Source organism: Ovis aries, chromosome 5, assembly GCF_016772045.2.
Source record: "Ovis aries strain OAR_USU_Benz2616 breed Rambouillet chromosome 5, ARS-UI_Ramb_v3.0, whole genome shotgun sequence".
NCBI classification, from domain to species: domain Eukaryota; kingdom Metazoa; phylum Chordata; class Mammalia; order Artiodactyla; family Bovidae; genus Ovis; species Ovis aries.
In genome coordinates, this window is record NC_056058.1 from 67,928,585 (window position 1) to 67,956,420 (window position 27,836).

Genomic DNA, 27,836 nt, shown 5'->3' on the forward strand with positions numbered 1-27,836 from the left:
GTGAGTAGAGTGTAGTTAGTAACCTTTTAAGTATTAGCAGCAATAGTTGTTATTTGCTAAAGACAACTGGGGGATTCATACAGTCAACAAACATTTTTTGAGCATCTGCTTTGGGGCAGACATAGTATTAGGCACTGTGAATACTCTGGTGAACCCAATAGAAATAGATTGTCAGATAATCAATTCACAGATTGAGAACTACTTAAGGTCATCAATTGTAAGGATTCCCATTTCTTGAGTCCTTAATATGCACCATTTATAATCTGCTAAGTGCTTTAATCATATTATCTGTTTTAATCATTACAACAAACTAGTGAAGATTATATGTTTATTTCCCCCATTATTCAAGATAAGAAAATAAAATTTTTAGTAGTGAAGTAACCTATCAAAAGCTAGAGAGCAGGGCTTTTATCCACTCTTTCATTCAACAACCACTGGGAACCACTGTATTCAAGGCTCTATGTTGACAAGAGAAGAACTAGCACACACAAGAAGTCACAGTGACAGCCACAAGTTTTTCAAAAGCAACCTGTCTCAAATTAAAAGCGCACAGCAGAGAAGGATTATAATAGTTGAGCTATGATATGACATTTATCTCCACAAAGATGGGACAACACTAAACAAGTAACAGTTCGTTTTGACAATCTGCTTGCCAACAAGCAAACAAATAGTGTTTTAAACTGATTCAAATGCACCTGACATTTAAACGCATTAATAATTTTAAATATATATGATCTATTAGAAAAAATAATTAGCATTCTTTTTAATTCAGGCACTACAGAATCTAAGTAATCATTGTTGCAATTAATTACTTCCTTATTGCTTGCCACTTTCCTTTCATTACAAGAAATTAAAGAGTAGAAGCAATTTTACAATATATATTTATTCAAGCTAAGATGATTTGACATCATTTATTGTATTTGTACTTCCCACACATTAACTTATTATTCTTTTAAAACTAAAATTCCTTTAGCTCCAAACTGACTTAGCATACTCCCTGCAGTGACATACTTGATAATCATGACTCAAAAATGTGGAGCTGGAAGGGGCTGAGATAATATGTTGTCACTCCCATATTTATCATTACATTTCCTGAATCACCCGGCTTCGTAATGATGATTTCTTTCCATTCTTTGCACTGTTTGGCAACTACATGTTTTGTGAATACCTAAGAACGCTTATAAATATTCTCCTTCCTTGCAGCCAATAAATCTTTAAAATTAAAAGACAAAGTTAAAATGACTTCTGCACTTCACCAATGCCTCCACTAAATGTACCATACATCTCGCAATTTCAATATTCACAGTTTAAGACTCAGTGATGACTTTCAATCTTACTTCGTGGATAAAGAAGGAGGGGAATGCTTTGTAGTCTACTGAAAGCTATTTTAGGAGTTAGTCTTGAGGGTTGGATATTTTATTCTTTCTGTTTCTTCATCCTTCCCTCTCCATCCACCTTTATTGACATGGGCATCAGTCTCTTGTTCCACAGAATCTTTTTTTCTTTTAAAGTCAGAAATGGAGAGACAAATATTATAGAAACAACAATTTCAAGGATCTGGTGCAATGACATGGATCAATGCTTATTGAAATTTCTGGAAGCTTGATCTGCTGAGAACATAGTCAGCCGGTATGGCTCATATTTCTAGATAATGATCACAGAGTGACTGGGGGGTGGGGTGGTGAAAGTGAAGCTTCTGGGCAAATGATAGCAAGGCTTTAGCACTGGGGAAAATCCAAAGATGCTTCGGAAAAAAAGTGTGTCTGGGTGATGCTCTGTGGGCTTGAAGTAATATCCATTTATATACTGTTCAAACTCTACTGAACTATTTGCTATTTAAAGAAGCCCTTCTCCCACCTTTATGCTCTCTATCAGATCACACTTATTTTTTTAAATTTATTTTTAATTGGAGGATAATTGCTTTACAATGTTATGCTGGTTTCTGCCCCACAATGATGTGAATCAGCCATAAGTATACATATAATTAGGCTTCCCTCATAGCTCAGTCGGTAAAGAATCTGCCTGCAATGCAGGAGACCCGGGCTTGATTCCTGGGTCGGGAAGATCCCTTGAAGAAGGAAATGGCAATCCACTCCAGTATTCTTGCCTGGAAAATCCCATGGACAGAGGAGCCTGGTGGGCTACAGTCCATGGGGTCGCAAGAGTCAGACACAACTTAGCAACTACACCACCACCACAATATATCTCTTCCCTCTTGAATGACCTCCTCGTCCCTCCTGCCAATCCCACCCCTCCAGGTCATCACAGAGCACTGGGCTGAGCTCCCTGTGTTATACAGCAGCTTCCCACTAGCCATCTACTTTATATATGGTTATATATATATAACTGTTACTCTTTGAATCCGTCCCCCATCTACTTCACCTGCTATGTCCACAAGTCGACTCTCCACATCTGCTTCTCTATTCCTGCTCTACAAACAGGTTCATCAGCACCATATATATGTGTTAATATATGATATCTGCTTTTCTCTTTCTGACTTGTTTCATTCTGGATAACAAGTTCTAGGTTCATCCACCTCACTTCAACTGACTCACATTCATTCCTTTTTATGGCTAATATCCCATTGTTTAAATGTACCGCAACTTCCTCGTCCATTCATCGGTCAGTAGACATCTAGCTTACTACCATATCCTGACTATTGCAAACAGTGCTGCAATGAACGCTGGGCTTCTTATTTTTTTCATAACACTTTTACCAGTCTGAAAACTATGTTATTTACTTGCTAACTTCTGTATTGCCTTCCTTCTCTTAGTAGAATATAAGTATCTTGGAGGCAAGAACCTCATTTTTCTGGGTCACAGGGCCTAGAAGATGCCTAGAAGGTAACTGGTATCAAAAACCTTTTTGTTAAATTAGAATGTCAATATTATTACAACCTCTCTTTCAAAAAAGAAACAAAATGATAACAAAATATTCACTACTGATAGGATCATCTTAAATTCTAGAAAGAACTTAGACTTCTTCAGCAATGAAAGACATTCTACCATTTTAGGAGTTACTATGATGATGGGATATTGTCAAGTTCATGTGTTAACACCGTAAACATTACAGATAAATTTATAGATTCATGATTGATGCATATGAATGTCAAAATTTCAAGCCATCTTAAAGATTTTGCTCAGAAACAATAATACTACAGCCTCGTCCACAAACCATCTTAAAATATAAAATGATGTCATGTCAAAACAAAGTGGCATAAATGTATCACATTCAACTCAGTAACTTATGAAGAAATACAACAGATGCAAATGTCTTTAGACAAGACAAGCTGCTGCTGCTAAGTCACTTGTGTCCGACTCTGTGCGACCCCATAGACGGCAGCCCACCAGGCTCCCCCATGAATTCCCTCCAAATACAAGGGCCCATAATAGAAAACAAAGATCTCTCTGGTCCCTAAATGAACCACACGGCACTGGGATTGTCATTAGCTACTGTAAGGCAACGAAGAACTTATCAAATCAGAGCCAAAGTGTTATTAAGACCAGGCACAGTGGCTTTAAGGCAATATAGATTTCTGAGCTATTTATTTATTTATTATTACTATTGCGGGTCCCACTGTCCCAGCTGCAACAATCCCAACTCTGCAGGGTCCGTGTAACCAGGCGATAGTATCTAAGAAATAATGAGCTGAGGAATGCTGTTCTTTCTTTCAGAGCAATCTCAGGTGCGATCTTATACCGTAAGGACTGGATCAATACACCCAGCAGCAAGCCGCTCGATACCTCCTGAATTATTGCTTCATTTTTCTTCTTATTATAGATGAGTTGTGTTATTATTTTCCCCAAATCAATATTTTACAACCTTTTTTATCCGTTTCTCCATAAATTTTGTGATTACTTTAAACTGGGAATTCCGGTACACTAAATAAGATGCAGTATTTGAAAGGGACGGAATGTACTGACATGTTTTTGTTTTTGTTTTTGTTTTACTCTTTTAGACACGGTGCCTTGTTTAAAGGCACATCATAATCAATAGCTGAAGGAGCGTTTTCACAGAGAAAAGTTTAACATAACCCTGTATTCGCAAAATAAAAGTGCAAATCCTTTAAAATAGCAGCAACCCAAACAACTGCAAAGCTGAAAAACACAGAAGGAGGTGCAGTTGATCAGCACTTTGCATCTGAAATTTCATTGCTAATGCTTCTTCTCTCCTCCAGTTTAAGGGCCAATGCAATTCCCTTAAATTGTTTCTCACAAAGGAGATAAGTCTATGCACCTTGGAGAGAGCTAATTGGCTTCTATAGCTGTCTCCTGCTAAGTGTTTAAAACATCAGCAAATCAAATCATGTAAACTCATACCCTGCTCTGCTGTCAGTTTGCTCCAAGCTTGATTATTTAGATGTTCACATTAGCAGCGCCCACACTTAAGAAAGAGACCGGGAATACACTCCCTCTGTGAGTTCCGGGATGACTTGAGTTAATTCTATGCTTCCTATGAAATAATGTGTGTTATTTGGCAGAGATGCTCAGTGGTAACTAAATAATCATTACTGTGCAGCCAGTGGTAATTACATGGTAATTCACATTAACTTCATAATAAGCACTGTATTTTTCACTATATCCATCTGAGGATGAAGCAGAATCATAGTCTTTCATTTCTTTTTAATGCCACCCAAAATAAAAATAAAGTAAAATCACTCTAAGGGCAGAAGGACAATATAGCCCTGGTGAGTTAAGCTACAGATTTCATTAAAGAAATACTTAAATCCATTAAGTCTAATTAGACATGACATCCCAGAATTCACAAACAGCACTTCTAATAAACTCATTAAAAAATTTTGGTGGCTTCTTTAGAAAATGGGAGGAAATTATGTTATATTACAGGCTGTTATATTACATTAAGGTTTTATAATTTTATATGGCCTCTTCTCTTTTTATGTAAAGACCTACAAAACTTTATAAGAATAGTTCTACTTAAATCAATGAGTCTTAAACAACAATGTGCTTCTTGTAATATGTACTTAATAATGCAATAAACTATTCTAAGTGGTATAGAATAAAAGGTGAAGCACGTTATTTTGATTGGCCGAAAGGTATCAGGATAAAGGGACCTAATTTCTTATAGCATTGCAATGCACAAGTTACATTCAAATCTCCATTTACATATATATTATTTAATTTGGGCAATTATCAAATCCTCAAACCACTTTTCCATTACAACCTGGACCCTTAAAAGGATTCACATCATGAATGCATCATACGTAAGTGTACGAAAAAGAACTCTGAGGAGAAGAAAGCAGTAGGAACAACTTTAATTGAATACTTATATTAGCAGATTAAATTGGGTCTGTTGTAAATGATCCACCCTTAATTAGCTGCAGTTAGAAGTGGAATCTTTTTGCCTTTTCATACTGTTCATGGGATTCTCATGGCAAGAATACTGAAGTGGTTTGCCATTCTCTTATCCAGTGAAGAAATTAAAAGACGCTTGCTCCTTGGTAGAAAAGCTATGACCAAACTAAAGCAGAGACATTATTTTGCCAACAAAGGTCTGTCTAGTCAAAGCTGTGGTTTTTTCAGTAGTCATGTGGATGTGAGAGTTGGACTATAAAGAAAGCTGAGCGCCGAAGAACTGATGCTTTTGAACTGTGGTGTTGGAGAAGACTCTTGAGAGTGCTTTGGACTGCAAGGAGACCAAACCAGTCAATGCTAAAGGAAATCAGCCCTGAATATTCATTGCAGGGACTAATGCTGAAGCTGAAACTCCAATACTTTGGCCACCTGATGTGAAGAACTGACTCACTGGAAAAACCCCTGATGCTGGGAAAGATTGAAGGCAGGAGGAGAAGGCGACAACAGAAGATGAGATGGTTGGATGGCATCACCGACTCGACGGACATGAGTGTGAGCAAGCTCTGGGAGTTGGTGATGGACAGGGAAGCCTGGTGTGCTGCAGTCCATGGGGTCACAGTTGGACACGACTGAACTGAACTGAGGAAGTGGAATTAATATATTTTATTTTTGATTCTACTCATTACATTTAGTATCAGTGGACAACTAGGTCTTTTTTGCTTTTCACCAACTGAGTACCTTTTAAGGACAGTCTGATATAAAGCTTTATTTCAATTCTAACATAAGACCCAAGCGAGGTTTCGAGCTGAACCCCCTTATACAATCTGGATTATTTTTAATGAACTATGATATGCCACTGAGGCAGTAATATAGTCTTCTCTGATAACTGCAGAACAGACCTGCAAAAATCCACACAGCCATTCACTGGCAGCCAGTCAGGCAGCAAATAGCAACTGAAATACCTCAGTGCCAGGAACACAGCACAGATCTCTTCCCAAGCAGATTTGCATCTTGTCCCTGGTCACCATCATCTTACAAGTATCTCCCTCTCACTGCCCCTGATGATAATGATGACAATGATTTTGTGTCTAAAGCCACTCCGTGTAAGACCACTAAATCCAGCAAAGCATGACACATCTCCTCAAGGACTTTCAGGGAACTGAGGTTTAAAGGCAGAGTGGAGGGTCCACAGGTGTCTTCAGGCTAAGGGAACACACTCACTAGTTTCCATGGGCACTAGACACAAGGCTGTGGCGGGGACAGCATATTCGGGTGGACGCTGTCTCATCCCTCCCTCTCTGGACCTTGGGACAATGACCCTCCTGTCTAATGAGGTTTCCCGACACTTTCTGGTGACCAATAGAAGTCTTGATCTTAAACTGGGCTTTCACCAAAAGACAAGATAAAGAAAATGCCCTTAGATCACAAGGCTCCACTTCACCAAGGGTAAAATGGCACTTGACTTTCCACTCAGAGTTTGATTTACTCAGAGACGAAGCAAAGCTCCTCATCTCTTTATCAACAAAAAGTCAAGAATGAAAACAAATTGGAATGGTGGTGTCTGTGACACTTTTTAAAAAACAGATCACATATCGGAAGCCCAGGAATCAAACACACTATACTATCTCACCCTTTCCTTGAAAGGTCAGAGACTGATGACCTTAAAGAATTCAGAAAGAGCCTGCTAAATACTATAGTGATGTTGGTTGAATAATTTTTATATCCATGCAAAAATGTGATGTCTTTACATATTCATAAATATGAAGTCCATTCACAAATTAACTAGGTAAGTCCATTTATGTATGATTTGTTCCAGTTCTGTATACAAATTGATTATACATCAGATCAGTTTGGGAAAAGCTCTTCCTACAGAAGTCTCAGTTACCTTCTCTACAAAATGGGCAGGTTGGTTCAGGGTATCTCTGAGGGCTTTTCTGGTTCTAAAATTCAGACTTACAAGTCTGCTTTTCTCCAATCCTGTTCTGATAAGATCCACTGCTAAGTGAGCACTTACTGGATGCAAGTACCCTGCTAAGTGTGTCACATGCATTATCTAACTGGATCCTGACAGCCACGATATGAGAGATTACCATTCCCCATTTTAAAGATGAGAAAACAATCTAAGACTGTATCAATATTAAGAAACAATTCAGATCATATCAACCAGTGGTAAGTGCTATGAATAAAATAAAACTGCTGCATATAATAAATGTGCAATGCTGAGGAGGCAGCCTAAGACTCCAGAGGCCTCCATCTAATTACTGAATCATATCTGCAGAAAACTAAAAAATAAAGTACTTGAAGTCCATTTTTATATGTAAAAATATGAAATACCAAAATGTCTAACCAGTTACTTAGGGTGAAAAAGATCCAGTACCAGACCCATCGCTAGGTAACCTAGATGACTTTAAATGAATCACTGTACCTCTCTCTAAACTGCAGTTTTCATACCTGAAAATTGGTCTAAAAATACTTGCCTTTTCTACCTTACAAAAGAGAATTAAATGGGAAAGGCTTGGTCAACCATATAGACTGCACTTAGGTAAATTTACTTAATTACATAGACATAAAAGATAAAAAGGAACAAAACTGGGCCATCTCTAGAACCATGGATGGACCTAGAGACTGTCATACAGAGTAAGTCAGAAAGAGAAAAACAAATCTTGTATACTAACACATATATGTGTGGAACCTAGAAAAGTGATACAGATGACCTTATTTGCAAAACGGAAACATGACAAAGACATAGGGAACAAATGTATGAACACCAGGGGAGGAAGCGGGGCAGAAATTGGGAGATTAACAATATATGTGCTGATGATCCTGTGTATAAAATAGATAATAAGAGCCAACTGTATAGCGCAGGGAGCTTGCCTCAGTGCTCTTTGATGACCTAAATGAGAAGGAAATCTAAAAAAGTGGAAATATATGTATACATACAGGCTTCCTTGGTGGCTCAGATGGTAAAGAATTTGCCTGCAATGCAGGAGACCCTGGTTCCATCTCTGGGTTGGGAAGATCTCCTGGAGGAGGGTATGGCAATCCATTCCAGTATTCCTGTCCTGAGAATTCCAAGGACAGAGGAGCCTGGTGGGCTATAGCCCATGGGGTCATAAAGAGTCAGACATGACTGAGCGACTGACACCCACACACACATATGTATACATATAGCTGATTCACTTTGTTGTACAGTAGAAACTGACCCAACATTGTAAAACAGCTATACTCCCATAAAAATTAATCTAAAAAAGAAAGACAAAGATGAGACACAGGCCCAGTAGTCAAGCTTGCTCTTTGGTCCCTAACATATAACTTTCTGACAAGTCACAATAATTTTTTAGCTTTGATGCCAATAATTTTATTTAGCAAAATTTCCAAGTCTTTAGATGATCCTCCTACTTCATCTGAGCTAATCGGCGCACATGTTCCATTTTCTAATCTTGAACAAACTGGAGAAGAACCAGACACACAAGCCTGCTCCAAACAGATTCTTCAGGGACACTTTCCTCCACCCAAACCTCCCAATAAATTCAAATAATCGGCTTGGTCTCAGTGAACGTTTAACAAGTCAGTTAACACCAAAAGGAAACTATGTCTATCTCCAGCACGACTGGGAGGTTCTTATTCTGTGCAGATATTTAATGTGAATATATTCTTGGCACTAAAGTTAAAGTGAAAGTCGCTCAGTCGTGTCCAACTCTTTGCAACCCCATGAACTATATATATAGTCCATGGAATTCTTTAGGCCAGAATTCTGGAGTGGGCAGCCTTTCCCCTCGCCAGGGGATCTTCTCAACCCAGGTATCAGACCCAGGTCTCCCGCATTGCAGGAGGATTCTTTACCAGCTGAGCCACAAGAGAAGCCCTCTTGGCACTAAACACAGGCCTAAAATGACTCCATATTATGTGGGAGTTGAGACTTACTGATGCTAATCAGCAAGGCTGATCCCAGGTGGCACTGTCCAGCTGGTGAGGCATCCCCCTGTGATACACAGAAGGGAGCTACAGTTGGTATTAACAGGGAAAAGATGAACAACTACATTTGAAGGCCAAAGAGCCATGGGTTCAAGGGCAAGTCTGCTCTTCTGATGTTATTCCTGCCCATGATTTAGGGAGTCCCAGCTTCTGTCCACTCCCCCTCACTGTTAAGAAGTTTGGCAGAAATTCTCCAATCTGACATTAATGGGATGATTTGTACTTTCAGTGCCCTGAATAATATAAGATCCATAAGATCCAGTTTATTCAAATCAAAAATACTATGTGGTATAGAATTCGGTTCATGCCAAGAATCACATCCTCCAGGCAACAACAGAGTGAGTTGCCATTCCCTTCTCCAGGGGATCTTCCCAACCCAGGGATCAAACCCAGGTCTCCCGCATTGCAGGCGGATTCTTTACCACACAGCCATCAGGGAAGCCCCTCATAGTATTCAGTTCACACCAAGGACCACATATGCCATATGACCCACCAAGAGAAAAGATGGATCAGTGTGCTGGCATAAATGGAAAAAAACTCTCTTCTTTTAAAAAGCTCCCTTGTTATATACTTGAATAATTTTAAAGTCTCTCTTAAAGTGGTTTCCAATTATGTTATTTTTAAAACTAAATACTATTTAGGGCAGGAAGCAACTATAATCCATGATAGTTTGGTAATGCTTAAGAGGTTGCACAAAGAGGACAGCAGAAACAAGGAAGATTAGAAAACTTACATAAATGTAGCAATTTTCTCGGGTCTTTCACCATTATAAATGTTCCTCAAAACAAGACTTTCAAAGACTAGTTTTAAGAACATTGCTGAAGTGGTTATGTTTGGAGACTTAAATATAGAAAATGGTTAGTTCTGGCTTTGATAAAATTTCCTGTGAAAGCATCATGTCCAGACTCAAACAGAAGATCTCAAACAACTAAAATAGAAGAGAATATAGTAGGACTAAAAAGGGCTCTGATTTTGCTACTAAAGTCAATTTGTTTTGTAATGAAACAAACTGATGTTAAAGATGACTGTAATGAGTTTGAATAGAAGTATAAACCCTAAAGGTAGAAAAAGTTATATTTGTAACTGTTGTCAATTATGTATGGGGTTTTAAATATGTATACTTAACTAAATTAATGTGCAAAATACTAGAAATAGACTCACTGGCATCTATAAATACAGAGGTTTGGCTAACTTGGTCCTAAAATATAGAAAACTTTTTAGGAAAATGACAGAACACCTTATATTCAAAATCATCCTCTTGTTCTGACAGATATGGTGCTGAAAGTTCTGTGAAGGAAAAGATGTGGCTATCCAACAAGAGGGGAACAATTAGGTAAATTATGATGTGGCCACAAATAGACTAATACATACCCACTAAGATGCATTTAGGAAGAGATTAAGCTAATAGAGGACATGTTTACTCTCCAATTCAAATTACAAAGGAGGATACAAAACCATATAAACATACTGTGATTAACTCTGACAAAAATACATTAGAGTTCCCAAAATAATCTTAGGAGACTGAAAAACAATAACAGAAGGATGGGTTAATGGGTTTCTTCATACTTCTCGTGTTTTTAAAAGTTTCCCACCTACATGAATATGTATGATGTTCATCACGACATGATTTGCCTAAAATGGCTCCAGTTCCTCCTAGACCTCCTAGAAATACCCCCACTCTCCCATCGCCAACAATCTAATCTTTTTGAAATCACATAATTCAGAAAAGGAGTAAGTGAAAGTAATACTACAGGGGATTTACTGCTTCCCAGGCTCTGGTATCCTTTGACTGGGGTCCAAATCCTGGCTCCTCCATTTATTAACTACATCACCTAGGCACTTCACCTTTCTAAGTGTTTTTATCTGAAGAGAGGTGGCCTTACACAGATTCTCAGAGGAAAAAATGTTTTACATTCCAGTAATGCAGTCAGGAAGAAGATGAACAGAGAGGATACAGTAAGAGAAAAAAAAAGTGTGAAATAGGAGAGAACAACAGTAGAGAAGTCCAGAAAAGCTGTTGGAAACCCTTAGTAGAGAGAGGAAAGAAAAGAGGAGTTCAAAACTCTAGTAGGAAACTGTGCTATCCTGGGGAAGAAGGTCGGAGGGGGAGCTGCTTTGCCCCACCTATTGTTATAATTTTGGAATTCAGAGAGGTTAAGTGTTTCAGATGAGTTCTCGTTTTCACCTGTGGGAAGCACAGTACCGCTTCACATAGTGGGGGAAATTTTACAGACTTGCCTTCCTTGGCGGTTCAGGTTGAGAACAAATAGCTATGGGGAAGAGGGTGCCATTCCAAACCTCTGAGACTCGGGTCCTCTGACAGCTGAGGCCTTCAGAGCTACTTATGCACAGTCAGTTGGGGTGCCAGATGAATCCCAACCAATAAGGATGCCAAGAACAACATGGGTATAAGACCAATGACCCTATGACGTAGGCTTTTCAGGAACAAAAGGAGATGAGAATCGAGAGCTTAGTTGGTAAAGCATCTGCCTGCAATGCTGGAGACCTGGGTTCGATTCCTAGGTTGGGAAGATCCCCTGGAGAAGGAAATGGCAATCCACTCCAGTATTCTTGCCTGGAAAATCCCATGGGCAGAGGAGCCTGGCGGCTACAGGTCACAAGAGTCGGACACGACTTAGCAACTAAACCATGCTTCAACAAGATGAAGCTACAACTCATGATGAGATTTTGAAGTGTGAAATGATCATGAGAAATTAAAAATTATTTTACATTTATAAAGCTCTGATGTTTATGATATGTAGTTAAGTGAAAGACCAAATGAGTATTATGTAAGGCATCACCCTATTTTGGTAATGATTCAGATATCTGCATAGGAAAAAGATAAGACATATCCCATTAAAAAATAATATTAACAGCTAACGTGTTATTTATGTATAAAGAACTGGGATAAATGTTGACACTTTTAATACTGTTTTAATTCTTTTCTATTGGTACTTACTGAATTGTCTGAAATCAGCATGGGCAACTTTGCAATAAAGAAAACCTTTAATGCTCTAGTGGGTGCCACACCACTTAGTTAATGGACAGAAAGACAAACATCCATACCATTATAACGGTGGACACATGAAACAGAAAATACTTTGCCATCAAACATTTGGAATAAATGTTAGGAAAGGAGCAAAAGAAAGAACTTCATTTTCATTTCCCTCCCCCGCCACTGCCCTCAGGATATTAGAGAAAGTTTCAAGGTACACAGTTTAAGTACTGAAGGGTTAATTTATCATGATGCTGGGTTAAAAAACAAAAAACAACAGCCTTGAAAACTTTCAAATAGTTTATTGGCTTTGAAAACCAAATCATGTTCAATCATACTAAATAGATTAGAGGTTCAAGGCTTTATAGTATTGCATTACGTTGGCATGAATGCATATAAAGCTCAGTCCCTACCTTTATTGTTAATAGCTTTCTAATCCCTGACTAGAAATTTATAGTTTAGAAATGGCAACACATCTTAAAGATTAAAGCCATGTGACAAATAGTTCATGTCCCTTAATAACCAAATCACATGCCTTAGATTGGGGAAGCTTATCTGCCTTTTCCTCTATACAGTTTCATTGGTAGGAACTACTTTATATCCCTATTACATGAATGATGAATGGGGCCGTTGGTTATGGTCTGTTATTTGCTTGGCTGTAGTCAATATGTTTTCTTTGGACAGGGATTTCTGTGATTTATCTCTCTCCTGGCCTTATCACTTATTAACTCCGGGTAGACAGGAAAAAGCCAAGGTTGTATATAAGGCCTAGTGGCCATTTAGACCTCTAATGTCAGTGAAAATATCCCTTTTAATGATCCTGTTACACTAGCTACTCAAGTCCTGATTACACTCCACTCCAAATAGGAAATAAAGGTCGTATTTCTTGGAAAGTATGTACATAAAATATGCAAAATAATATGCTTCCTTCAGACCAGCTTTATTCTTTGCAGAAACGGCTTTCATTTTACAGATGTCACAGAAGTACAATGGGTATTTTCAGTGATTCTTGTTGCTCTTTTCCCCGTATGGCACCAACGGTGTTTAAGTTTACAGATGCCACTGGGTTGAGGACCACCAATCACATCAATGTATGTCAGATCAGCAGCGATTGTACTTTGTGAAAAAATTCCCTTTGGCAAAGGAGAAGCAGCTTGGGACTTAGCCTTTGGATCACAAAAGCAAAAAAGAATAAACATTCTCTCTCCCTTGAATTCTTTTCTTTGTGTGTAAATGGCTCATTTGGAGTAATATTTGAGACATGTGGACAGGAGCAGCCTGTTAATTTTTCTTTCTTCTTGGGTCTTTTCCAATTAGGACACAGCTAAGGCAAAACTGCTCGTCAAGTGTTCATTACACAGCCCTCCTTCAGCTGAGTCCTAAGTGAAAACAATCTGATTTAAAAGAAAACATATTCTTGCCTTCCTTTCCCCCGTTCTTACTGAATTTTCTTAGACCTGTCTTTATAACAATTAACACAAGTGCAGAATACTACCCTTTATAAAGCATTTTCATGCCCATTCTTTCATTGATATCCACAAGACCCTTGAGGCACCCAGAGGAGGAATAGTCCCACTATCTATTCACTGAGAGGAATCCAAAAATCTGGGCCTGAGCCCTTCATCCCCTTCACCTCCATATCCAACCCATCTCCAGGTTCTGTCCACTTTTCCTCTTAAATATCTCTTGAATCCTCTCTCACTATATTCCATCTCTACCCATTACTACCCAAATTAAAGTCATCGAATCTCTTTTCCAGACTACTGCAAAGGCCTCCTTACAGGTCTTGCTTATAGCATCCATTTTGGTTTCCTATGTTCCAGCCAGCCAGAGTTTTTCTGTTTTTGTTTTACTTCAAGCAAAAGTCTGGTTATGTCCACCTGTCCACTTTAAGGACTGCCCATTGCTCTTGAGATGGCAGACAACTAAATTCCTCCCCACGGCTGCAAGGCTTCATAGGCTTGTCTCTGCCCGCTTCTCCAGTCTCTTCTCTTGCCATTCTTTTCCTCTCTCTCGATTTTTCAGCCTCAGTGGAATTTTTACAGCCTTCCCAGATGCCACATTTCCTCTCAGAGCCCTCTGACGTGTTCCTCTCTTCCGGAACACTCAGTTTCTTTCCACAACCACCCCCCCACCCCCAGCCCAATCCTTCATGAACTCCCAGGTTAACTCTTAATCACCCTTTAAATCTCAATCCGTACATCTTTATCTGACAGACAATATCTCTGACTGACTGACTAGGGGTCCTTTGTTATATTCTTGCCTGAAACTCTGTGCTTGTTTTTCTGGACACTCAGTAAGGTTTGAAGTTGTAAACTTGTGAATATCCATGTTTCCTCTTAAACTACAAGATCCATGAGAACACGGTTTTACTCAACACAGTTTTAGTACACTGTCTAGAATAGAACAGACAATCCACTAATACCTGTGAGATGAGTGAACGGAGTAACAAAAGAAAGTCATGAAATCAGACAACCTAGATCTTTTGATTCTGACTCTAATACCTAGAAAGAAACAATTTCCTTAATCAGATAAAAGCTGGCACATATGTAATACTAAATAAAATGTGCTCTCACAACCAGTTCTTTATATTTTGAAGAGAAACATACCCATTATCTGCTTCTCTCCTTTTTTGCTTGCTTTTAGGGAACACTCATATTGTACCAGGAAAGCATTACATACATTGACCTATTGACTTCTTAGATGCAGTTACTGTTAAAATATCTCATTTTACAGATAAAAAATTAGTACTATGTAATATAGATCCAACCCCATTTTTTTTTCTTTAACAAAAAAATCCAACTACTATGCTCTCTACATGTAAATTCACATTAAAGGAGATAGATTCTTAATTAACAGCTCTTATTTACATTCGCTGCCATCCAAAGCACAAAAATCAATGAGGACCCATTGATTCTGTGCAATATGTCACTCAATTACTAGAGAACACCTATCGTAAGTAAGATACTGAGTCAAGGTGCTTACAGTGGGCAAAACAAGATAATTTCAGGGAGGTTCGCTGCCTGTGGACTTTTTGAGATGTGTCTATCTAAGAACAGAGGAAGAGAGTGAAGGTATAAGGAAGTGGATGAATGAGCCGTCTAAGCACACGCAACAAAAGAGCTCCAAGGACAGCGACTCTTCCAGCTAATCAAGACGAACCACAGGAAACCTCAAAGTCACCTAGTCAACTGGCTCATTTTACAATAAAAACCCTGAAGTCGGGAGCATGTCAGCAACTTGTCCCATGTCTCATAGCCAGTTAGCAGGGCTGGGACTAGAACACAGACCGCCCTGATCTCAACCCAGTGCTCTGGCCACTCGCTACAGTGGCCAGAGAACACTTCAGAGGGGAATCAAGTTTGAACTGGATCTAGGAAAATCACCATATTCAAAGTTGCTAACCATACAGTAAGCTTGAGGCATAGTGGGGAGACTGGGACTAGAGGAGCCGAGAAAGCGCCGGACCCAGAGCACAGTGAAATGTGAATGACAAGCCCAGGGGTTTGGGCTATATCTTACATATAGGGAGCAAATAGGAAAAGTTTCTCTGCACAGAAATGGTACAAAAGTGACTTTCGGCAGGAAAACAGGAGATTCACTTGGTGGAAACTCTCTACCTTTTCCCTAAGCCTGATAACTTTGTTTATCCCCAGGATGGCAGCCTTTATTTGTGCAGGTTTCCAAGAACTAAAAACAGAGCTTTCTGCCTGAAACCTCTTGAAAGGGGAGTTAAAGCTGATTATAACCTAATATCTTTGAAGGGGGCTGGTGATAGATGGTACCCATGTTACTATGGCCTCCAGAAGAGGGGTTGAAGTTGGGGATGGAAATAAGAGAACAAGTGTGCTGTTCCTGGAAAATCAACACCTGAGAACTTAATAAATCTGGGATGCTTTATTAAATGTTTATTATTTGAGGCCATTTCTAAAAAAAAAAACTTGTTTAATCAAAATAGTCATTGTCACATTCATAAATGTTTTTCTTACTACCTTATTTATACTGTGCTCTATTTGTGGTTGATTAGTATTACTTATTTCTCTAATTTACTGATAACCACAGGTTTATTACTAAAATTCCAAAGGACATTTCATAGACTTCTAGAACATGATGGAGAAGATAAACAACATGGAAAATATTTACACCATATTGGGGACAGCAATGAATGAATGAATAATAATGATCATCACTTATTAATGGAAACTACTAATATCTGGCTAAGTGCTCATGCTAGCTCACCTTAAGTGCTTTATACACATTTCCCTGATACTAAGAACAACCCCAGAAAGTTATTTTTCCTTGCAATAATGTAAACATGAGGTAGCTGTGGTTTAGAGCCATCATACTACATACCCAAAATAATCTCTCTGGTAAGAGGCAGAGCTGAGATTTCCATCTATACCCATCAACTCTTAAACCCAAGGACTTAATCACTATGCTGTTTCATCTCCTTGGAAGTGAGAAAGAAAAGACTAGGGGGCAGGAATGAAAAGAGTGAGAAGGGAAGAAAAAAGCAGAGAGAGTGGGGATAGAGGGAGAACATAGAGGAATGGGGAGAGAAAAACAAAAAGAAAACTGGAAAGATATGGTACATGTCATCAAGTTTCATGGAATATCTTCAGGCAACACGACCCCTTCTACATGCAAAGTAATTCTGGGCATATGGTACAAACAGGAAGCATTTCCAGGAAGAATATTTACTTCAAAGTAAAGTCTGAGACTAACAAGAATTTTGTTTAGTCCTTCCACAAGAGCAGGAAGCTTGATGGAAAATGTTAAGAACAGGAGAACTCAGCACCAGAAAGGATTAGAGCTGTGACCCGACCAAACCAAATCTGACTATTGGATGAGCAACCTTTGGGGCTTTCACCAGCTTTTGGGCAACAGGCAGTATATGGTTCTTGTACACACCTAAGCTGGTCTAGCATCCTGGTGGCCCACTGCTCCAGGCATATTTTCCCCAAAGACACCAACCACTCCAATAGAGAAGTAACTGGAATGAGGTTTAAAACTACATTTAGATTCAGGCACCTCTTATGAAGAGAAGCCAACTTGAAGAGCTTTGAAGAAGCAGCTAAAGCCTTCTGAGAGTCTTTTATCAACACCCAAGGTTACTTCAAGTTTAGCAGGAGAGAATTCTACACGTCACTTAAAGATGTAACAGCAAAGAGGCTACTGAGAAGAACAAAGATACCAGGGAGGCCCCCTCCAGGGCAGTGGAGGTTTATGGGGATTGACTTCCCACTGGACTAACGGACCAGACACAGGATTAGGGAGGGCTCTGAAAAAAGTCCTGTCCTCAAAAGGGTTTTTGTTTCCTCCTATGAGAAAACATGATTTAAAATTTAAAGTCAGCCTTGCTCTCCATTTACATGAGAATAACTCGCCACAATAAATCAGATCAGGGACAAGATATCCAGCTCTTTTGTTCTGGTCCAGTTGGGATTCACTTTGCTCCCTCACTCTGATGGAGCAGACACCAGAGAAGGGCACAGCTGGCAGCTGAAAATCCTCACGTGTCCCTGGTCTGAAGCACCAAAGATGGAGAGCTGCACTCCTGTCCCTACAAGTGGAGCCAGCTTGCAGGCAATCTGTGTTTAGTCAAATTCTTTCCTCCCACCCCCAGAAGTCTGCTTTTATTTGCATAGATTAGGCCAGGCTGTTTCTGTCTCAGTTGTGTGTGGGTTTTTCTTTTTCATTGATTATGGATTTTTGCAGACTTGCACATACGCACGCGCAAATCCTCTCACACACACTCAAAAGCAGTACCTTCATTCGGGATGTTTTCAGTGCCAGGACTTTTTATTTTAAAGGAAAAATTCCAAGTGGTATTTTCTCCTAAGAAACAGTGTTGGCTCACCCTATCCAGAAAACCAAGCCTCGCATCTTGAAACGCCATGGATGTTAAAGAAAATGAAGTGTGAGCTTCTGTGGGAGGGGATGGAAGTGGGGGGAGGGTGCGGGCTGCAGGTTTCCAATGAGCTGAGTAGTTGTTCGGATACAAAGAACAGAGAGAATTTATGACCCATCTCGACACCTTTGCTAGACAGTGGCAACAAGCAGGTAAACTGAGCAAACCACCAAGGTCTGGCAGCACCAGCCATGAATGTGTGACCCTTGGTAGGGGCATTGAATGATAATGTCAAGAGTCTTCCGTGTGGTTCACCAATTAACAGAGACCCTCTTTTGTTAGAAATGATGTAATGTCACAGTGACTGTGAACAGCCAGCCATATCAGTGGGGAAGTTTTTGTACCGGTTTCTTTGAAATTTTATTTTTCCAAATCAGAGAAAAGTGAGTCTCTCTCATAATACTTAAAAAACTAAGTCTTCCTATCTATGGTCCACCATAGATGGTCCTTCCATCTATGAGGCAGGACCACCAAAAGCATTTTTTCATACTTTAAATTTCCCGCACACTTACACACGGGCGTGCACACCCAGGACTTCTCTCTCTTATCCTTAACTACTTTGAGAGACTTGCAGATTGGCCACTTTTATCTTTGATCTTAATTCCCCCGTCTGATACAGGTTTTCCAAGATGTGATTTCTTAAATTGATGGCAATTTTTTTTAATGGTTAAAAAAAAATTCCCAATAATGATGGGTCCCCTAGCTATTTTCTTTTGAGAACTTAAGTAATTTAATGAGGATGATTTTTTTAACTTTTATGGCCAGGTGGCTCAAGGGGATATTTTGTTGAGCACTGATTAAAAATAATTTCTTCTAAATGAGACCTGACCACAGAATGGAACCATTAATGGGCAGAGACGCTGTCACCAAAGCGGAATCATGCTTGATTGCCTCTCGTTCCTCCCACAACACGAGCGTTTTCTTCTTCTTTTTCTTCTCCTTTTCTTGTTCTTAATGGCAGAGTAAATAAGCAGCCAGCGAGGCCTAAATGTTTTCGACCAAAAACAGTCCAAACTCCTCAGAGAAAACATTTGGCCTCTGTGGTTTTGTAATATGTTCCAGAACACCGAGTTCAGTGAAGAACATTGTGAAAAACTCCCATCCATCGGAATGATGGTGGGGAATGTTACAGTATCAGAAGTTTCAATTGGTCCTTTTCCTGCAGGCCCATAATGAGGCTTGTAAAAAAAAAAAAAAATGCGCTATGTGGAAGTTCTCATGGGAAAAATGAATGGCAAGAAATCCTAGCTTTAAAAGAAACAGCTAATCTGCTAGTTTGATTGTTCTTCAAAACTTACGCTGAACCAATGAGCCTAATTAAAAACACTTGGCCTACTTCTATAAAGCATCATAGCTTTCTCTATGCTTCGTTTGTATACACCACAAAACTCCAGATAGACTATTATTTTTTCAAGTGCTTGCTAACAAAGTGCTGACTTTGTTGGGATGGCTGAGCTAATTTCTTGAACTCAGTGTGAAACCTTAGCTAAACAAAATTGTGGTAATTTTCCTTAATTTGTAAAAGTGATTGGAGTGCAAATAAAATTTTCCTCTTGGGTCAATCCTATAATTTTCAATTAACTAAAACTAATCGTCAGGCAGGCACCAAACCTGCATTTTGTTTAAAGGACTGGGAGGCATTTCCAAGGGTCAGGATGCATTAGCCGTTTTTATAATTTTGAGAGAGAGGGTTGAGCGGGGAGAGCGAGTCACTGAGAAGCATGGTTGATTTTGTTCCTCCTATTAAAATACAACAGGAAAGATGCTTTGAGATAAAATGTCACAGTAAAATAAAATTTGTCCATTTAATTGTATGGTTATAATTAGGATGTGTTAACACAGTTATCCCTTCATGCTCTGGAGTCTCTTTGTGTGAAAGCAGCTTACACTCTGTACTTAATCTGGCTTTGTGGTCCTTTATTGATTAAAGAAGGAAACATGGGGCCAGTTTCTGGAGGCAACAACCCAGCAATGACTGCTACATAGCAGAGGACATAGAATGTCCCCATAGCCAGTGTGGTCCTTGGACCAGGATCATCAGCCTCTCCTTGTGAGCTTGTTAGAAATGCAGAGTTTCAGATCCCACCCAGAGCTAATGAATCAGAATCTGGATTGCAACAAAGATCCCTGGGTGTTTGGTTTACATGTAACACTCTGAGGATCTCTTTGACTACACACTGGGCACTTAGACTATGCACTTGATATGTTTCCATAGAGAACCTGCCTGGATCTCTCCATGTGATGTGAGGAAATTCACCCTCACCCTGGAACCCTAGCTTCTTAATGCAAGATAGGTCCATGTGCCAAGGCAGGTCCATGCGTTTGGGATGGCAGGAGGCAGACATGGGGAACAAAATGAAGCTTAAAGGGAAAGAAAGCACCAAACCAGAATTAAATATGAAAATCACCAAAAGTCTTTAAATGGCCATGGCCAGGCTAGAAGAAAGTTGTATTGTGCACCCAAGCACATTCCTACTCCATAAAGCAAGAAAACCCCCACATGATGGCTTAACATCCAGAGACTCTTAGGACTCTATAGCACTCCTCCTTGCTCATGCCACTGCCTTAGGTATTTAACCCATGATTTCAACAGATCCTGTCATTCAACAAGGACACCTAGATGAAATCTTATCTAATAATAATGGTAATAATAGTAGTAGTAGTAGTAGCAACTCATTTCATCATAAATGGGGTGAAACGGAGAAAATAGGTCTTAAGAAGAAATAGATTTTAGATTAAAATAACACTTATACACACAAGATTGAGTCAAAGAGCCACAAGGTCAAGACCGCTCTGTCCACCATCTGCAGTAGTTCTTACCTGTGTAAATGAATCTTCCAGGTGTCCCTTTGCAGAACTGTTTGGATTTGTAGGACAAGGTGACCTCTACAACACCAGGGATATGCCGAGGAGGAGTCTGCACACGGATGGCATGAGGAGTAATCAACTAGTGGGAGACATTTGGGGGGAAAAAAATTGTCATTGCAATATATAAAGGACTCATTTCACAGCTTTCTTATCGGTTCTCAATAAACATAGCCTTCAAACACCTAATTAACCTGTCCATGTTTAAATACAACCATGATGGAACCTGTATAAAAGACACTGACAACAATATTTACAAGTGCTCTGAGAACAGTCATAACAACTTTATCTGAGTTTTCCTACATGGCAGGCACTCTGCTTCCTGGTTTGAAAAGTGAACCTGGTCTAATGAAATGATTTATCTACTACAGGATATCCTTTGGAAAAATCTCTGTTTTAAGGCAGACACCCAAATCAGCACTGAGCTCTGCCACACCTCTCCAGAAGCTGGTGGGCCTGGTGCTTGAACTGAGCCCTTTTCAACACGTGCAAAACACAGAGGTAGGAAATCCATGGTCAAGGCGCTCTGATGAGCTGCCGAGCCCATGTAGGAAATGCCCCAAAGACCATTTGGTGCATTAACTACCAGAGGAACAATCAAAGAGCTTTGAAGAGGAAACCCAAGAAGCTCTCTCCCTGGAACAGCTGAGAGGTCTGGCAAGACTAAGGACTGTCCATAAAAGGGAGCTGGAAGCTGCGGAGGGGCCGGAGGATGATCAGTGGTGCATTATGCAATGTCACGTGCACAGGGAGAAAGTTCATTTCTGAACCCTGTTGGTAATCAGAGCACACTGCAAAGCAGAATTTGCTTTTTAGTACTCTTATCATTGTTTATATAACTAAAATGTTATTAATGGCCATAAAACTGGCATTATCTGTTTCTTTGAAAACTTTAGCCCTGGCAGTTGACCTTTGATGGTGCTGGACTCTGTGTGCTCTCTCTGGTGTGTGCAACTGCCTGTTCCTTGACTGCTTTCAGATTTGTTTAGCTCAGGGCTGCAGTACTGAGTTGGTATGTAATGGGTGATCATTTGTACCAACTCATGTTTGTGCTGTTCTTATAACTTAGAAAGGGCTTTTGTTTCAATGTGCAAATTTAAATATTTTGTCCAGAGAATCACAGACAACTCCATGAGGATCAAGGTGACAGCACAAATGCCAGCCCCTGAGTCCTACCTAGGTAGACAGGCCCAGCACAAAGTCCTGGCAAAAAGAATGTAAGAAAGTTGCTCCTGCTAAAATCCACAAGTGATTTCTACCAAATGCTCCTTCTTGAAACATAAAGGTCATCTGCACAGAAATCACTTTAAGTTAGTAATTAGAAATGCCTATCCTCTCCCATAGAATGTGTGCACCCTTATTTGCTGGAAATATGCAAAAGATTCTTCAGGAATACCATATTTATGTGGAGCCGCTGGAGACTGAGTTCTCAATGGCTACATTTTGTTGGATGGCTAAGGGTTTACCCATAAAGGCACAAAAAATATTTACTTAAGATTTTGACCTGTTCATATTGAAATTCTTCCAAAATGCATTATGTTTTCTAAAATAACCAAAATATATATAATTTAACTTAGCCTTAATAAATCAAGACTTTCATTTGAAATACCCCTTGTTATATCTTAGTTCTGTTTATCTTAGATTGGTGTATCTTCTATAATACAGAAAAGGCCTAGGTGACCATGAGGTATGAGGGGTTATTTTCCCCGCAGTAAATGGCCCTGGATACTTATGAGTTTTAAATTATTTCTATTTTGTTCATTTTCTTTGTCTTTCTTTCTCCTAGTGTCCTTTGCACCTTCTGTACTTCTCTTCTAATCTTTAAGGACCAAAAACAGGAAATCTAGTTTATTATTGTGTAGAGAATAAGAGAAGGAAGGAAGCTCTGAAGAGCAGTAAAAGACGATCTTCCAAAATCAAGTGTGTGTTTAATCTCAACTGATCGGACGCTGTTCTTACAATGTTGGGATTAACACTAGTTGAGTACCAGGGTAGGAGGGTACCCACTATGTCATCAAAGGTTTTACTTGCAAGCACTAATCTGGTCAGGTCAATTGTATGTATTCTTATCTGCTTTTTTCAGATATGAAAACAGAATCATAAATTGTTAAACTGCTTGCACAAAATCACCCTCTTAAGAGCAAATAAGAGCAAAAAGTGACCCTGATAGTTCAAAAAATGATAGAGAGTAATTCTTTCTATCTAATCATAAAGAAGAAATGTTCATATTTATATCTTTAAACATTTTAATTTTTTATTTTATTTATTTTATTTTATTTTTTTAATTTTAAAATCTTTAATTCTTACATGCGTTCCCAAACATGAACCCCCCTCCCACCTCCCTCCCCATAACATCTCTGTGGGTCATCCCCATAAAGCTAGCATCAAACTCAAAATTTTCAGATCCAACACTATATGTATATGTGTTCTTTTTAAACTCACATGCTATTCATTTTTCATTTTCTATCTGGTCCCTGGTTGTGCCTTTGATGGTGGAAGTTGCCATATAGTTATATTCCAAATAAGTGGCATGCTTCAATTCTAAAAGTTACTTGGACTGTAGAGTAAGATTAAATCACAATAATATTTAGGAGAACTTTCAGACAGAGAATATTTTACCTACCCTCCCTTTTCTCAGGGGAAATACATTTTAAAAGATGGAAAGATATCAGTAAATAGATAATGGAGACATCTTTTCAAGTATAAGGATCTATGAGTTGATACACTAAGGAACAAAACTGATTTAGAAAATTTATAAAATTTACAAACTGATTAGACATGACTGCAAAGAAACTACTTAAAAGAGTAGGGGGTTGGCATAAATAAAATTGAAACAAATTTTCATTTACAATTTCATTTTCCATTTTAATCATTCACTCTAACTAAAGCAGAGATTCACTCTTGAAATAACTGTCCTTTGCAAATAAGGTAGAATATGAATCATCATTAGAGAATGAACTTGTTGATGTTTTCCTTGCTGTAGATGTTAGTCTGGGAACAGGCTCTCACACTGACACATGATGGCATTCAGAAGGAAAAAACTGTATCTAACCACTATCAATTAGATAGCGGAGAGGTTTATTTATTTACAAGAGGAAAGGTTTATTTATTAATCACTCAAAGAATTACAAATTTATTACAGGAAGGAATGCCAGTAATCATTTAAAATGAATGCTCTCATTTTAGCAGCTAAATACACAAAAGTCCAAAAAAGTCTAGTGGCTTCAAAAATGGACCCAACATCTTAGGGAAAAGATAGGGTCTAGATTTGGAAGGCTAGTACCCCAAACCCCTCCCCCATCTCAGAATAAATTTCCCACATCATTCTAATCGGGCTGAACAAGGCAGCCCCTCTAAGCTACAGAAGAAGGGCTCTAGTATAACTAAATTTTTCCAGCGTTCATCATTGCAATAGCACTTCCTAAGTTTCGCCACGTCTATAAACAACCATTCAATTATGTACTTAAAATTTTTAATTGGTTAACTTTTTGCTTTGTTGTTGTTTAGTCGCTCAGTTGTGTCCAAGTCTTTGTGAACTTTTGTTTCAAATAACTTATTTTAAAAGGACACTATATTACTATTGCAACTGGTTGTGGTAATTTTAAAGTTAATATGATGTTGTTAAGTTCTAGTTAGATAATGTTGACAACTTGAATGGGTTTATTGAAAAGGGAGTTGAGCTAGTGTTACAATACAGACTTGTTTGCTCCAACTGAGACTCTCTCCCTTAACATAAATCAGAAGGCTGAAAGGAGAAATAAAAGGAGAATCACTTTCTCACGATGATTCAGTTCTATTTAATGTCTGTGTTAAATCCAAAATGGTCTCCTGTACAACCAGGGGCACATGCCCCACACTTTGGGAAATTCTGCTCTAAGTGATTCGAGAACAGATTCACTCTCTTGGCTTAACTTCCTTAAATCACAAAACGAACAATTTGAGTTAAAAATAAACATACTTCTGAAACCCTGTAGCATCTGATACTACTTTCTTCCTTTTTGGAAGTCTACACTTTCTTCACTTCTGCGACACTAATTATAAGACCTAAGCCTCAGAGAGTGTCTGATGGTTTACCAAAGCACTTTCACATTCACTATCTTTTTAAAGCCTATCTTTATGGGATATGTATTCCAGACAAGCAAAAATTGAGAGTCAGGCAAGATAACTAATATTATTTGGAAATAGCAGGAAGAAAATCAACCTCTTACGCCTGTAAATAAGTGTTTTCCAGAGGTCCTCTCTTATTCATTGATTCCTGATCTCTTCCTGTGCCAACTATTTCCTTCTGCCAACTTGTTAATTGTAGACATTTCCCAAGTCTTGTTCTAGATCTTTTTTCTCCTTCATTTGCCTAACCATTCTTGAATTCACTCACTGGCTCAACCACATTAGCTAAACTGACTTCCAAGTCTACGCCTGTGGCTTTGATCTCTTTGGCCAAACACCACATTTTTATCAGCAACAGAGTAACAGAATCTCCCCTTATATATCCCCACTTCAATCTCAATAGGATGCAAAATCATTTATCATCTCACTACGTATAACTGTGCTTCCTGATCCCGTGTTCCCTCTCTCAGATAAGAGAACACTACCCTGTGAATCACCCAAAATAGAAACCTTGGGATTATCTTTTTTTCTCCCTTCAAATTTTCTTTTAGTCATGTTGACCTTACCTTCTACTGAATTTCACTGGCTCCTTGCCTTTCTCCTTTATCCTGTTCAGGCTGTCACCATTTCTTACTCAGATGACTGCAATATTATAAATGCCTTCTAAAATGGCCTTTCTCTACTTCTACTTTCTCAACCAGAATTGTCCTCTTCAAACCAACCTCATTATGCCATGCCCTGACTCAAACCCTCACCTGCTCCTTCATGTATGGTATGTAGCCCAGACTCCTTAGCATGGTAGACAGGTGCTCCAAGGCTTGAGAGCTGACTGCCCTTGCGAGTCATCCTTCCCACTCTGCCCTTCCACACACTGGAGAGAAGGCCACGTGGATATATGAAAATAGCCTACCATCTTTGCCTTGTTCATGCCATTCCTTGCCTAAACATTCCCTTTCTGCTGTTTCTCTTGTTCCTTAATATCCCGAAGAGATATTCTCTCTTCCAGTAAGTTTCACCTGATCCTAAGAGTGACAGCTATTCACACCTTTGTAAAAATTTATATAATTATGGAATGCATACTCGAGAACTTAGCATCCTATTCTACCTTGTGCTAGAAAGATTTTCTTACACATCTTTTTCTCATTAGACAATCCTTGAGGTCAGCAACAGAGTCTAATTCATGTCCATACCCTCTAAAGTATTTAAATTAATGCCTCATATACAGGATATTTCCCAAAATATTTCTGACATAAATTCTTGTATAAATTAGGCCAGAATTCTACTAGATGTTTGACTGCATTAAGCTAAGTAATAAGAGTCCACCCTATCCATAAATATAGGATCTCCTATCTTTTCTCCTTGGAAGAAAAGCTATGACAAACCTAGACAGCATATTAAAAAGCAGAGACATTACTTTGCTGACAAAGGTCCATATAGTCATAGCTATGGTTTTTCTAGTAGTCATGCATGGATGTGAGAACTAGATCTTAATAAAGAAGGCTGAATGCCAAAGAATTGATGCTTTTGAGCTATGGTGTTGGAGAAGACTCTTGAGAGTCCCTTGGACCTCAAGGGAATCAAACCAGTCAATCCTAAAGGAAATCAGTCCTGAATATTCATTAGAAGGACTGATGCTGAAGTTCCAATACTTTAGCCACCTGATGCGAAGAGTTAACTCATTCGAAAAGACCCTGATGCTGGTAAAGACTGAAGGCACAAGGAGAAGGGGACAACACAGGACGAGATGGTTGGATGGCACCACCAACTCAATGGACGTGAGTAAGCAAGCTCCAGGAGAAGGTGAAGGACAGGGAAGCCTGGTGTGCTGCAATCCATGGAGTTGCAAACATGACTGAGTGGCTGAACAACAACAACTATTCATAAGAGCCCATCATTCTTAACCTGAAAATATTTAACCGTCATCCCCTAACTTGCTCTTAAAATTATCTAGCTGGCCCAGCACTCAGATCCCTGCACGAGACCACTGCTCAGATATCATCTAAGAGGTAAAAAAGATGTCTAAAGGTCTGTGACTCACTCCAGTGAGAATGGATAAGGTGAAAGAAAGAAAAAATATTTAAGCAATACAAAAAAGTATTACAATTTAAGCAATACAAAAAAGTATTACAATGTAAGCAATATTAAAAAGGGCCACAAAAGATCATCTCTCCAATAGTAGCATTTATCTCTAGACTGATGATGTTAATGTGATACAATTTCTCTCTCCCCATTCTTCCTCCTATGTGTGTGCACATGTGTATTTGTGCATGTGAGTATACATATGCTTGTACAGAAAATAATAGCCATATAAACAATACTGGAATAAATTCACATATTTATAGGTATTAATTATGAGAAAAATCTTACTAAAGTCAAAAGTAGAATACTATCAGTTTATGCAATACGTATTACATGTGACTTAAATAAGAACTAGATATATATTTGCATGGAAGGAAGACTAAAAGGAAGATCATCAGGGTCAAGAAAAGTTACAAGATGGTAAAGTTATAGGTTACTATATTTTCTTCTGCATACTTCCCTGAATTCTCAAGCTTCTCGACCATAAGAATGCATTCATATCATAATTAGAAGAAATCATTTTTAAGGGTGATATTACAATGAAAAAAACACACATTGTTTCTGCAAAGCCCAGAAGAGGCTGCTGGCACAC

At 38.9% G+C, this 27,836-nt stretch overlaps 1 protein-coding gene across 7 annotated transcripts in view; it reads right to left on the reverse strand.

The window, feature by feature from the left end:
* EBF1 (EBF transcription factor 1) overlaps positions 1 to 27,836 on the reverse strand; it is a 409,767-nt gene that overhangs the window by 62,829 nt on the left and 319,102 nt on the right. For all 7 annotated transcript variants that reach the window (XM_004009026.6, XM_012178874.5, XM_004009024.6 and 4 more), the window contains exon 10: positions 21,014 to 21,140. In XM_004009026.6, coding sequence (XP_004009075.1) covers positions 21,014 to 21,140 — 127 coding nt within the window. The remainder of the gene's footprint in view (positions 1 to 21,013; positions 21,141 to 27,836) is intronic.